At 30.8% G+C, this 15519-nt stretch overlaps 1 protein-coding gene across 1 annotated transcript; it reads right to left on the bottom strand.

The window, feature by feature from the left end:
- On the bottom strand, positions 1 to 2265 carry LOC110625214 (zinc-finger homeodomain protein 4). Its single transcript, XM_021770801.2, has one exon. It carries the CDS (start codon positions 1091 to 1093, stop codon positions 197 to 199), a length of 897 nt encoding a protein of 298 aa, XP_021626493.1. The 5' UTR covers positions 1094 to 2265; the 3' UTR covers positions 1 to 196.
- Between the last annotated feature and the right edge of the window lie 13254 nt (positions 2266 to 15519).

Raw genomic sequence — 15519 nt, 5'->3', positions numbered from 1 at the left:
GAATAGAGAAAAACATAATTAATCACCCATTAACTAATGAGATTAAGTCTAACAATCCCAGTTTTCCTATAGTAATTAACATTACATGCACCACCAAATATTATTTTAAATATAAAGAAACAGACACCAAAAGAAGAATATAATATGAAAAATATTGTAAAGAAACTAGGTGAAAATTTCTTTTAGCTAATCATAATTAAGCAGTGGTAGCAGTAGCAGTAGGAGAAGTAATGGGAGGAGAAGAATGGTTGTTCTTCTTAGCTAGATTATGCTTGTTGTTGTGCATCCATACCTTGAGGACTCTTCTCTTGACTCCAATTTCTTGACATAACTGTTGCACTACAGCTTCTTCTTGCTTTTGAATCTTCCACCCAACTTTCTCTGCAAAGTTGAGCATTTTCTCCTTCTGTTCCTGTGTAAACTTTGTCCTGACTCTTTTCTTCACAAGCTGTGCAGGCCTCGCCATTATAATCCCACCACCATCTTCTTGCTCATCAGACTCAGAAGGAAGTGAACCCATGTTGTAAGACAGCTGCATCATCTGGTGGTGAGGAGCAGCTGCTGCTGCTCTCGAGGGAAAATTATACCCTAAAGCTTCAGGGGCTAAAATGTTCTTGTGATGGCCTAAAATGAGTTTCCTCCCAAATCTGCTGAAATGTGGATTGCTAGTGTAGAACTCGCAAGAAGAGGCTTCACCTTCTATTTCTTTCCTGTGGAAGTTTCTATGGCAATTGCAAGCTGAGCATGTGAGAGCTTCAATGGTGCCTTCTTCACCACTAGGCATGAACTCACCACACCCATCAGTTGCATTGCCTCCCATAGCAGCTGCATGGTTCTTAAGGCATTCTCTGTACCTCACCATTTTCTTGAAGGGAGCATGGTGGTGGTCCTCCACCGCTGAAGGCATGGAGGAGGGGCCATTATTTGAGGGCATTTGGGGAGCTAAGGAAGAGATGATGTGGTTGTGGGGTGAATGATGATCATGATGGATCATATGCCCATGCCCATGCCCATGTCCATGTCCATGTCCCCCACCATAACTACTGCTTATTGGAATGGGGATCTCCCCGGCCTCATGACTTGAAAGTTCCATTTCCTTCTCTCTTCTCTTAGTCTATTATTTGTTTTATGTCTTGCTTGTTTGTTTGTAGACCAAAAAGAGAGAAGAAGACAAGAGGAGAATTAGAAGATCTAAATTATTAAAATTAAAAGTGTCTTTCTTTCTTATAATCCTAACTTCCTAATTTTTTTTTCTCTTTTGAGGGGTCAATTGTCCACTCTTTCAGAAGCAGCAACAGCAAAAACACAGTACTACAAACCTATGGATAATTCTTGAGTATAGCTATCTTCCAAGCCCTTAAAGAAAGATTTGAGAGTTCAAAACAATTAAATAATTAAGGAAACCCACTTGCAGAGAGAGAGAGAGGGAATAGTAATGGGTGACACAAGGGCCAATCCTTTCGATCAAAAGCTCGAAAGCAAACAAAAGGGTAATCAACTTCCTACGATGTCCATCTCATATATTTTCTACTTGAAATGTCAACTTGGAAGGAACAAAAAAAAAAAAAAAAAAAAAGAGAAAGGAGCAGCAAATTCAGTAACACTGTAGACAGAAGCCGGCAATGGGAGCAGACCAATATAAGCAAAAGAATAGCTTTCTCTCTCCACATATTTCCATCTCTATTTTCTTTCTTGAAAGTGAGAGTGAGAAAGAGAGTCAACACTCAACAACTCCCTAAAAGAAAATGATAGATGAAGGAGGAAGACTAACAACAAATCCCTTCTTTTATTTCTTTTTTCTCTCAAGTAATAGAAATGGGGGCTTAAAGACAACAAAGATAAGATCGAGAAATCACCCACATGAACTTCTCTTTGATATATAATAATCTTGAACTTGAACACCTTATATGCTGAGTCTTGAGGGAGCACACAAGTGTTATGTGCAAAGAAGAAGAGAAAGAATAGAGAATTTAGAGTAAAAGAAAAAAACTAAGTACTGGGTGACGAAGGAGAAGAGAGGAGAGAGAGATTTGCAGAAGGATTTGAGTAGTGAATATAAGCAATTGCACTAAACAAGGAGCTTATAGTAGGGTTGAGGTCCAAAAGAGAGAGAAGGAAAAAGAAAAAGTTTTTTTCCCTTTTTTTTACAGACAAAGAGTAATTCAGTGAGTTTTAGAAGAAGGAGATTAAAGGTGGGGTGCTTCCTTTGCTTTGCTTGCACTATCAGCCATCAAGAGTTTACGCCACGAGGAAGCTTTGTGTCAGAGTGGAGGAGGGGGAGAGAGAGAGAGAGAGATAAGAAAAAGAAATTATGAGCAGCAAAATTTTGCTGAAGTTAAAAACTTCAAAACAATTTTTAGGGGAAAAAACAAAATCTTCAGAACAATTTAATAATTTACAAAAATGTCCATATATATTGTTTTATTAACAAATTAATCCTTATATTTTAAAACCCTCATCTAAAAGTCTCTAAATTTCAAATAAATAACTATTTACACTTTGAGATCTTTCATTTATCTGAATTATTTTGCTCCATTTTTTTGTATAATATCCTTTTCATTATCTTCTTCAACTTATTTCACCAGCTTAATGCAACTGTACCATTTAATTAATTTGGTGAAGTTGAGGATTCATGAAATTCATGTGAATGATTGATTTCTAGTTTAAAAACATGGGAGTTTTTTTTTTTTTTATTTTTTCTTTTAAAGGAAAATTGAACAAGGTTCAAAGGAAGAAGGAAAAAGTGATAATTGGGTGTTTGGCTGAGAATAGAAAGCTTAGCCAGTGCCTTTTGCTTCGTAAGTCAGATTTACTGTTGAGAGAAACAATTCAATTTTAAATTAATTAAACCAATCGAATGCTTATTTTAATTAAATTAAAATTTTTTAATTAATTTTATTAAAATATATTTACCACCGAATTAAATATAAAAATTATATTCATTTACAGTGTTGTGTCATAAAAGGGCTCAATGTGACAATGATGTTCCTTTAGAATACTGAGGACAATTGCATTCCGTTCAGACTCATCACATGGAAGGTTGGAGAGACAGAGATAAATGAATAGAAAGACAGTTTTCAACTTTCTAATTTAATGGCGGATAGAATTTTTTTTTTTTTTTTAAAAAAAATCAAATCTTAAGAAAAGGAAAGGCATAAAATTAACTTAGTGTACTTGAGTTAGGGACATATGTGTATAATTCCTTGGACAAATCTAGTTATATTTTTACACATGAAAGTACACATTATTTTACAACAGCTAGTAATTAAGTTAACTATTTAATTGGTTTGATTGAAAATTAAATTTTTAATATTTATAAAAATTAAATTAAATTAATTTTAAATAGAAATCAATTTGAATCGAATCGATCTAAATTAAACCACCATACTTTTTATACTTGGAGACAAAATCAAACCCTAAAAAAAAGTCAAACTCAAAATTCATGAAGTTTTCCTTAAGCAGACCGACCTAATACTGTGAGCCTTGATCTGGATGCATGGGGCAAGCTTGGCCGATCACGAGTCCAGATCCAATAAGAAGTAATCCAGTCTGATGACGTGATGTGATGGAAAATAACCGGTTCAGTCACTTCGCAGTCTTGTCTGCATGCGCGTTGGGAGAATTAAATGACGTATGAAATTAGACTCTTGATACATCCGTATATACAAATCTGAGTGACAGACAGATAACATTATAGCACAAAAGCGATTAGATATTACTAGTAGATAAAAATAAAAATAAAAAAAATAAATAAAAGGGAAAAACGTCTTTTTCTCCTTCCAAACTTTAAACCCTATCTTTTGAATATCAAAATATCAAGTTGGATTCTATCTAATTTAATCGATTGAACTTTTTATTTTTTACACTTTATTTATAATATTTTAAAATTTCAGTTTTGTATATGATCTAAATCTCTCTATTTTAAAAAATTAATAATATTTGTATATAAAAGTGTAATTCGGGCATAATCAAATTATTTTATAATCAAAATTAAATTATTAAGAAAATTTGTTTCTCTCTTTTATTTTTCTACATCACTTAGAATCATTAATTTCTGCATTTTGAAAACTTTCTATTAATCTCTCTATATATATTTTTTTATAAATTGCTTTTGCTATATTTTTTCCCTTTAAAGAGAAACAAATAAAAGAGAGGAATCTAGAAGGTTAGAAAAAATGTTTGGATTTAAACTTAGATCTCATATAAAATTTAATTTATTATGCTACAGTCTGATTTTATCTGCTAATAATTAGATAAACGAAAAGTATTTTTAATTAAAGCAAATAGTTTTATTCTTTATATTATTTATTTTCTCTTTCAAATATTAGTATTTATTTCTACTTGCCTTTTATAGAATTTGCTAATTTAAATATTTTGATTCATAAATTATCATATATTTAGATATGAATAGTAGAAAACGTAATAAAAGAAGGATCTGAATACTTTCTAGACGTTGATGTTGAGAAATTGTTGGGTACGGCTTAATTAATTATGGTACTGGGTGGAGGGTCCACATGAATTAATGGTGTTGATCTTCATCACAATTTTCAAGATGTTCTCAACCAAAATTTCTTGCTTTTAGAGGAACACAGATTATCCATCAGTCTCAATCAATGCCAGCCCAAAATTCCCTGTATGGCTCTCAGACTCTCTTGAATCTTACAAACTTTAGTGTTTTAAAGATAAGATATGCATGTTTATTATATATATATATTATCAGTTTGGAGGAAGGAGAGGAAATATAACTTTGCTAACTAATAAATTCTCAAATATATATTCTCAACTTATTAAATAGGTTATAGTGTAGGTTGATTAACCAATCTTTATAATTAATCTATTTTTTTATTTAAAAAAATATGTAAATTCCCATCAACTTTTATCTATAATATTTTATTCAACTAATTTTTAATACTTTTTATTTTTTAAATTTCATTTATAAAAATATTTTAATACTTATAATTTTAAAATTTAAAAAAAAATTTACAGTTTCAGTTATTTTTAAGTGGTGTCAAGTATTTAAGTTATAAACTTTTATAAAGAGGATCATCCACTAATTTTGAATTAATGATGTCTATAACGAATGCAAAAATTATAATTTTAGATTGATTAAATACAGAAAGATTTAAGGATTTAGTTTTAAAAATATAAGAACAGATTTATTAATTATACTAAAATTTAAAAATTAAAGTGTAATTTATACAATATAAAATTCTTCACCTATATTAAAAATAATTTCATTATTTAAAAAATATTTTAAATATTTAAAATGTTTATTTTCTCTTTAACCGATTAACTAATAGAATTATGAATGGAAATTCCTTCTATTTAAACGAATTGATTATATAAGGATTTAAGTGTTCAATTTTAAAAATATAAAAATTAATTTATTAATTACGTTAAAATTTAGAGATTAAAATATAATATAATATATTTATTAATATATATATATATATATTTAATTTTTTACTGTTGCAATCAAATACTAAAAATTAAATTATTTTATTAAAAAACATTTCCATAAAAAATATTTTATAAATATAAATTATTTTCTAATTTGAGAATGTGTAAGCTTATTTATCTTTTTTGTTTTTTCCTCTTTTTTACACTAGGAAGCTAGGGTAAAAGCTTGCTCTTAACACTATAACAAATGACTTCTTTGTCTAAGCTTGTAGGTTACATGATTTTTCTTTCTAAATATGCCAAGGGATGCTATAAAAATATGAATGGGCATATTATTGGTAGTTAGATAAAAACAAACCAAATCTTGTTTCATTAGCCATGTCTTTTGTCTTGAAGCCCTAAAGTTTTGCTGATGAATGAAGGGTACACTGCCCCTAGGTAGGGTTGTGACCATGTATCCATTATTATTATTATTATTATTATTATTATTATTATTATTATTATTATTATTATTATTTTTAACATAAATTAAATTGAATAGAATCCGTTACCTCTTAAATTTATTCAGATACATTTACGACTCTTAAATTTATTCAGATACACTTACGACTCTTAAATTTATTGAGATACACTTACGACTAGATTAAGTATGTGAGTGTGCAGTGGCGGAGTTAGGAGCTTCCCTTTGGTAGGGCACCGGCTGTGCCGCTGCGGCACCACCGGCTGCGCCACTGCGGTACCTTCATCCCCTTCAAATTATTTTCCAGTTGCCGGTACGGCACGTGCCCCTTACCGTACCTTCCTCCGCCTCTGTGAGTGCGTAACCATTATTATAATGAAAAAATACTCATATTTTCTATAATAAATGTTTAATAATTTTTGCATCAAAATTAAAATTAAAATTTTTATATTAATTTTCTTTCTTTTTTTTTCTTTGAAAAATCTTTCTTTTTTAAGTGTCTCACCACCCACCAACCCAAAATATTTTATCAGTGCCTTGTCTTAGGAAACAAAGCTTTCCTTAAAGATGCCAATCATTTTGTATTTACAAATCAAATCACTTACTCTAAATTGGGAAATCTCTTAGCCCATAGCATTGCTTCTCTCCAAAACTATAGGGTTTGCAATTATATCATTTCCATTTACAGTACAATGCATGGGTTATTAAGGCTTTTGTTTGTTCCCACTTTTTATATGATAACTCCAAATTGCTTACCCATTGGGAACCCTTTTAGCTTCTGTTTGAAAATTACTCAACACAAATTTTTTTTTTTTTTTTTTTTTAGAATAAATCATATGCTATAACAGTGATCACCACCACCATAGGTATCATTCTTGCTAACTTCACACTCATGTGTTTTTTTTTTTTTTATTTTCTTTCTTTTTTCTTTCATTCTCTTTCTTGCTTTAGATGTTAAAGTGGGTTCATTTTCATTCTCCAAAATTGAGTAACTATCTCTTCATCAAGATATGTTTTCTTAGGTTTCTTGAGCTTCAAATTTTCTTTAATATATAATATTTTTTTTATATCAGTGTTTCTCCTTCACTGTTGGGATTTTAATGGTAATATTTATGATAATTAATTTTTAGTAATTAGAAAAAATCAGCAACTGGTTTTTTGAAACTTAATATCGATGCTTCCTTCACTCCATCTTTCTCGTCAGGAGGTGCAATTATAAGATATGAATTTGGTTCCTTTGTTGCAGCTATCTCCTTTCCTTTAGAGGCAACTAACGCTATTTCTGCAGAGATGTGTGCTTTGAAAGTTAGTTTGGAGTGGTGTCATAGCCAACAATTATTTAATTTGCAAGTGGAAACGGACTCAATGGCCTTAATATCAGCTCTGAACTGCTCATCCTCAACAACGAACAAAATGATTGAAGATATTAGACTGCTTATTAATTCTTCTTCGGTCCATCATAATTTCAGAGAGGGCAACAAGGCGACTCATTATTTGGCTCTTTTGAGCATATTATCCAGGAGATCTATTTGTTTTTTTTCCTTTAAATCTCTGTCTCAGTTGTTGAAATGCATTGTACTTTCTGACTGTATGGGTACGCCCTACATTCATTTCAAATAAATAAAAAATAATGGTGGCCTGCCCACCTTCACAAAAAAAACAAAAAAAAAATTATTTTTTAGTAATAATCACAATGCAAAATATATATAAATTTTAATGGTAACAATAGCTATGATTATAATTTTATAACAACAAATTAATTCACAATAATTCAAAAATTGCGATTATAAATTTATAAAAGTAAAATTTATATTGTTAGTAGTAAAAACCTTTCCAGCATTTCTCGTAAAAAGAAAAAGTAAGAAAATGGGATTTATAGCTTTTGTAAATCTTAGTTTCCGAGGATAGATAGCATTTATTGTTTTTCATGCGTCTAGTCACTTCACTATAAATAGTTAAGAGTTAATAAGTATTTAGTTAAAATTGAAAATTTTAATAGAATTAAATTAATTTAAAATTTTAATTCAGTTTTTCATAAACTACAGTTTGGTTTAATTTTTAATTTTAAAATTTTTAATTATTTTAATTTAATTTAATTTTAATAAAAAAATTTTAAAAATTAAACTGAAATAATATATTATTTTTAATAATATTATTTTTAATAATATAAGAAGATTATATTAAAATATTTTAATTAAATTTTAAAATATTAAAAATAAAACTTGAAAAATAAAAAATTTATTAAAAATTCAAATCGATCAAATCAAATGAAAATAAATTAAACTGATCGATTTGATTCAATTTTTAATCAAAATTAATTTGATTTTTATAAATAACAACATTTTAATTTTTAATTTATTTATATTGATTCAGTTTTAAACCGAACCGATCGATTACTCACCCTTATAAATACTATGAAAGGGTACATGGAGATAGCATGAAATTTAAACTTTAAATGTACTATACTCAATTTAATTAATTAATAATTAGAGATATTAAACATTTTGTAAAAAAAAAAATTGTGATCAACTAATTTTAATTTTAATTTTAAAAATTATATATATATTTTTTAACTAAAAAAGTGTTGAATGCGTAAAATTAAGAAGGGTTCATATATAAAACTATATAAAGAATTTTTCTTTAAAAAAAAAAGGTCAAGTGATGATCCCTCGTATACATCCGCCATTGGTCTCCAATCTAGAAGATTTATTTATTATTATTATTTTAATTTGTATTTCATATTTATTTACATATTTTAATTTTATATATATATATTGATATAAAATTTCTTATAATAAAACTGAATTTTTTTTTCAAACAATAGGGTAGGCAATGCTTTGTATATTTGGGTCCCTCATCATTTTATATATTTTTATTTTAATTGTTAATCTTTTCCAAAATACTCAAAACAAAAAGCAATTAAAGACTAGCCGTTGGGAACATTCCCACCACTTTTTGATTTTTGTCTGTACTTAAACATGAAAAAAAAAAAAAAAAAAAAAAGACACATTAAGGCAACAATCAAACTTTTCCATGGGGCGAGGCATGAGATTCAAAGCAATGGGAACCATACCCACATATTAGAAAGAAAAATAGGGATTATTACTTTTACACAATCCTTTAGTATTCCATTTTAAATTTTTTTATGGACGATTTTTCTAAATTTTAAATAAGTTAGGACTGATCTAAATTTAACAATAATAATAAATAAGCGTTGCGTGTTTAATATGAAATGATAAAAAGAGTTACCATATGAATTTTAGTTTGATGAAAATTTAATGTGTGAGTTTAAATAATGTGGCTCTTTCCACCTTATTCATGATAAGGTTGTCATTGCCACATACCTTCTTCACAACTCTCTCATGAAAATTTTAAATTAAATTAAGTCTTGTTATAACAATATATATAAATCTAACAAATTAATAAAAATCATATCTTCAGATAAAAGAAACAAATTAATAAAATTAAGTTCAAATTAATAAAAATTAAGTTAAGCAATTTTACTTAATGGATATAATTAGGGGTGACCGGTTTTCAGTTCAAATCGAAAAAATCAAACTTAATCGAATTAATTTGAAAATTTAATTTAGTTTTTTATTCATTTTGATTCGATTTTTAATTTTAAAAAAAATTTCAATTATTTCAGTTCGGTTCGATTTTAATCAGGAAAAATTGAAAAAATTGAAGCGAACCGATTAGTGATAACAGTATATCATTTTCAATAATACCGAGAGATTAGATCATATTAAAGTTAAAATATTTCAATTAAATTTTAAAATACTAAAAATAAAATGTAAAAATAAAAAATTTATTAAAAATTCAAATCAAATCAAATAGAACTGAATCAAACTGGTTCAGTTCGATTCGATTTTTAATTAAAATCGATTCGATTCGATTTTTAATTAAAATCGATTCGATTCGTTTTTTATAAATATTAAAATTTCGATAATCATTTTATTTGGTTCGATTCGATTTTAAACTGAACGTACCGAATGCTAATCCTTGAACGTGATCTCAAAACGCTATACAACAATTGTGACCAAAGAGTAGAAGCAATCCAATCATTATTACACTGAATTTTTTTTTTATATAAAAAAAAAAAACAATCTGGGAATGAGCAGCAAAAAACATTCAAGGGGTCAGTCACAAATTCACAGAAGGGAATGCTTTTTCCTTTATTTTCTTGAAGCATGGTTGTCTTTACCTTTTTCTGATTTCATCCATTGCAGTAGCAGCAGAAGAGTACTAATGGCTTAATCTTTAGCACTTCAACCAATAAAAACCAGTAAAGGATAAATCCCTTTTGCTTCATTTTCAAACTTTAAAATTTAAATAATAAGCTAAGAAATGAAGTTATTTATGAAATAATTAATGGGTTATTCCTGAATATGATCATTCCTTTGATTTTTATTAATGATTTTGTCCTTTTAAGGATATGAGCAAAGAAAATGAGACGTGTAAGAAAATCCAGTGAAGTGAATTTTTTGGGGGTTGAATTGATAGTACAAGATAGCAGCAGAGCTTTCAAATTTTTATGGATAATTGCTTCTCACCACTGTTTTTTCACATGCAGCAGAACTGCTGCAGCATATAGGACTTGGCCCCTCTCTAGGTGAAAGATTCTCACCCATGTTTTTTTTTTTAAAATAAATAAATAAATAAAATAAGATAAAATTAGTATTTTATTTCTATAATATACTAAAACTCATTAATTAATTTTATTTATATAATATAGTTTGGAGAGATTGAATTCATGAATCACGACCAATAAGAAATTGAAATCTTAAAAAAGAAAAGGTTCCATTATTTAGCAGTCTGCCATTTGCGACAGGTGACAGGATTCTTGTTTTCATGGCTTTATTATTGTAACAGCTGAATCAGGTTGAGGTTCAGGCAGAAGTTGGTTTGGCTCAGCTTTGCATTGGGGCCATTTAGAAGAAACGATCCTGCCCAACTCCAACTAAATGACTTGGTATTGCATATAATAGAAGAGAATTGCTAGCTAGGAGATTATGTGCTTCTTGAAAAACACAAGGGTAGCCATTTGAATCAAACACAATGTGGTAAATAAACCTATCTCCCATTCAGAAACATGAGCCTTTTCTGATTTATCATTGCTTTTATGATCTAACACTGTTCAAAAAGGATTTGCATTGGACTTTGGCTTATCTTACAAACAAAATCCCAGTTGGTCACTTCTCATTCTTTAATCACAAATATTTTCTGAACTCATCATTGGACTTTGGCTTCGCATCCTCCTCTCAGACACTTCTTTGTTTATCATACATTTCATGGCACTAAAAATGTGCTCTTTCCCTTGAGTTTGATGCTGTCATCTTTCCCACAAGCAGCAGATTTTGGTGTCTGTGGTGCCTTAGACTTCTTGGAAGTTTCATTTGACACTTTAAATGCAGATTCCCCATTGTTATCACTCATGCCAATGGAGTTTGCAGCCAGTTATTTATAAGCAAAATAATTCTATATGGTAAATCTAACATCAAAAAGTGGTAATCAAAGTTGAAGAATGGAAATTCAGGTACATGTTAAGCAAAGAAAGAACAAAATAAAACAGATAGTAGAAGAATGTGAGGCAAAAAGCAAAACTCTCATCATCATCTTCTTCTTCAAATTTCTCTACTTCTTCAAATACCTGGTCCTTCAAATTATCAGGTACGTTTATATATATATTTATGTTTTTATTTTTATTTTAAGATATGCATTTTAAAATAAAAATATGTTTATGTTTATTATTTGATGTGTAGAAATATATTTTTTGTATTTATTTTTATTTTCATTTTGATTATTTTTAATTTAAAATATTTCTTTTAAGTCAATTTTGCATGATTTTTCTTTATATAAGTGATTTATTGTAGTAATATTTATCTTATTTATTGTGATTTAATTTATTCTTACTTGATAATTTATTCTTTCAGAAATTGCAAGTCAGCTTATATGGTATAACAAACATCCTCCAAGGTTTCTAAAATTGATAAATTGAGATTGAAATAAAAACTGTAATTTTCATGAAAACACCTTTCGAAATTATATAAACCCACAATCTCATTCGCAATAGATCTCTTTGTGCATGATGCAATCGCAAAGCTATGTTCATAATTTCAAAAATGCAGCATACACTTATACTTTTTTTTTTCTGAAACAATCATAAATAAACATCAGTAATAGGAGCTATACTCTGTGAAGAAAACAAAGTGAACATTGTGTTGGGAACATTCGAAAAAAAACTATAGAAAAATAAATAAATAGCATACAATAATTTGAGCGTGATTTACCCTTAGTTTTTAGACTACGTTAACGGATCGAATTCCGAATAATTTTTCATTATAAAAATAGTATGTACAAAAAGAGAGATTATAAGTGAGATTTACCTAAAAATAGTGCCACTCAAAGTGTTTCCAAAAATTCAAAATAGTTTCCTTACTATTTTGTCGCTCCCCAAATGAATTCTCTCTCTCTCAAAGTTACAAGTTTTTTTTCTTTTAAAGAAAAACATTCAAAACTCTCCAATTACTGAAAGTCTCAACTGATGCCTTGTGCTCTTGCCTATTTATAAGCAAGAGTATTATCCAAACATTTAATTCAAAATCAAGAGTAGATTTACTTCATTTGGTAGAAAAAGTGGCCGCCTCAGTGGCTTTTGTTGTGTCGATGAAGATTTTTTTTTATTTGATAATCATTAGTGTGGCCCTCCATGTTGGAGAGACCCACCTAACAATTCTCCCTCTCTCCACTGTATGGAGGGCTTCACTATTCCGGCTGCTAGCCGACAATACTCAAATTTTTTCCTTAATAGAATCTTGGTTAACATGTCTGAACTATTTTCTTCTGTGTGGATATTTTCAAGCAATAGTTGCTTTGTCTCTAATACAATCCTGATCCAGTGATATCTCACATTAATATGCTTCGATCTTGAGTGGAAGGAGGCATTCTTCTCAAGGTGAATAGCACTTTGACTGTCACAAAATAATTGATATTTTTTCTGCTGGAGCCCAAGTTCATTTAAAAGCTTTTTCATCCATAGAAATTCTTTACATGCTTTAGTTGCTGCAATAAACTCCGCTTCAGTCGTGGAAAGAACAACACACTTTTCTAATTTTGACTGCCATGATACCCCCTCTGCAAATGTAATCAAGTATCCTGATGTAGATTTTCTTGAGTCAACATCGCCGGCCATATCTACATCTGTGTAGCCAACTAACACAGGTTCACTACTCCCAAAACACAAACATAATTTTGAAGTGCCGCGAAGATATCTCAGAATCCATTTCACTGCAATCTAATGTTTCCTTTTTGGATTTGAAAGAAATCGACTCACTACTCCAATTGCGTGAGCTTTATCTGGCCGTGTGCATACTAGGGCATACATTAAGCTTCTAACTGCTGAAGCATAAGGAAACTTGTCCATTTCCTCTCTCTCTCTTCGTATGAAGAAGGACTCTGCTTTGAGCTGAGATGAACGTAGTTAACAAGAGGACAACTAACCGCTTTAGCATGCTCCATTTTGAACTTCTGAAATACTTTCTCTATGTACTTCTCTTGTGACAACCATAACCTCTGGGCGCTTCTATCTCTGATTATCTTCATGCCAAGAATTTGCTTTGTTGGCTCCAAGTCTTTCATGTCAAAAGACTTACTCAGTTGCTTCTTCAAACTGTTAATTTTGGAGATATTTCTGGCCAACTATCAGTATATCATCCACAAAGAGCAAAAGGATGATGAAATCACCATCAGAGAATTTTTGAACAAATACACAGTGGTCTGAAGTAGACTTCTTATATCCCTGCTACCCCATGATAAACTCGAACTTCTTGTACCACTGTCTCGATGCCTGCTTCAAGCCATACAAGCTTTTCTTCAGCTTGCAAACATAGTCCTCTTTTCCTTTCTTCTTGAAACCTTCTGGCTGCTCCATATATATCTCTCCCTTTAAATCTCCATGAAGGAAGGCAATCTTTACATTCATCTGTTCAATCTCCAAATCAAAAGTAGCGACTAGGCCTAGCACTGTTCGGATGGATGTCATCTTCACTACTGGTGAGAATATTTCTTCAAAATCAATGCCCTTTCTTTAGTTGAAACCTTTCATAACCAATCTGGCTTTGAATCGAGGATGGAGACTGTGTTCATTATGCTTGAACTTGAACACTCATTTATTCTTCAAAACTTTCTTCCCTTTAGGCAGCTTCACTAGGTCAAATGTTTTGTTCTCATGTAATGACTTCATCTCGTCTTGTATGGCTTCAATGCACTTCTGCTCGTGTTCGTCCTCCATAGCTTCTTCAAAACATTCTGGTTCTCCCCCGTCAATCAGCAACACGTACTGATCTCTAGAGTATCTGGTAGAGGGTTGTCTGACTCTTCCAGATCTCCTTTGTGGGACTGGAGAAGCTACAAGGACTGGTGGTTGCACATGATCATCATCCTCATTGTCTGATTCATCTTCATCTTCAATGAGAGCATAAGCATTATCTGCTTCAGGTTGATTTTTATGAACTCCATCTCTAACTTGTCTCGGCGCCTCTGTTGGAGGAATCAACTCTAGGTCTGTTGAGTCACCATCAGATTTTTTGGGACAACTTTCTGCTCTTTGCCAATATCCTTGATGGTCTCATTCTCAACAAACACTGCACCATGACTCCTTACAAGTCTTTTATGGACCAGATCATAGAATCGGTAGCCAAGTTGATCTTGACCATACCCAATGAATACACATTATTGTGTCTTAACATCAAGTTTTGACCTTTCATCCTTAGGAACATGAACAAATACTTTGTATCCAAACACTCACAGATGATCATAGGAGACTTTCTTTCCTGACCAAACTCTCTCTAGAGCTTCATACTGCAAAAGAACACAGGGTGAGCGGCTCAACACATAAACTGCTGTCAGCAGAGCTTCACCTCAGAATGACTTGTGCAGCTTTGAATGTGAGGATAAGCATCTAACTCTCTCTACCAAAGTCCTATGCATCCTCTTAGCCAAACCATTTAACTGCAGCGTCTTTTGAGGTGTTATTTGATGTCAAATGCCATGCTCATTGCAGTAAGTATGAAATGGACCAGTATACTCTCTGCCATTATATGTTCAAACATACTTGAGTTTCTTCCCAGTCTGTCTTTCAACTGAGGTATGAAACTGCTTGAAGATATCCAAAACTTGATCCTTTAACTTTAAAGTATATGCCCACGTCTTCCTAGAATGATCATCAATGAAAGTCATAAAGTACTGAGCACCACCAAATGATTTTGAGAATGGCCCACACAGATCTAAATGTACCAGATCTAACACGTTCTTCATCCTGGAAGGAGAACTCTTGAAGACGACTCTACTCTGCTTTCCTGCCAAACAATCACTACACTTCTTTAAATGCATCTCATTCACCCTAGATAGCACATTCTTCTTTATTAGTTTTGCCATCCCTTTCTCACTAGTGTGGCCAAGTCTCTTATGCCATAGTTTAGCTGCATCTTTGTTCTCAACTGTATTGATAGTGTTACTGAAGAGCTTTATCTGCATCACATATAGCTTTGAATGCTTCAAGCCTCTAGCCACCACTAGTGAGCCTTTGGTGAGCTTCTGTTTTCCATTTAAGAATGTGTTGCAAAAACCTTCATCATCAAATCTTCTTGGAGAGATCAAGT

Source organism: Manihot esculenta, chromosome 10 (genome assembly GCF_001659605.2).
Source record: "Manihot esculenta cultivar AM560-2 chromosome 10, M.esculenta_v8, whole genome shotgun sequence".
NCBI lineage: Eukaryota > Viridiplantae > Streptophyta > Magnoliopsida > Malpighiales > Euphorbiaceae > Manihot > Manihot esculenta.
Note: the sequence above shows the minus strand (reverse complement) of the source record. Positions and strands in the feature narration are given on the sequence as shown.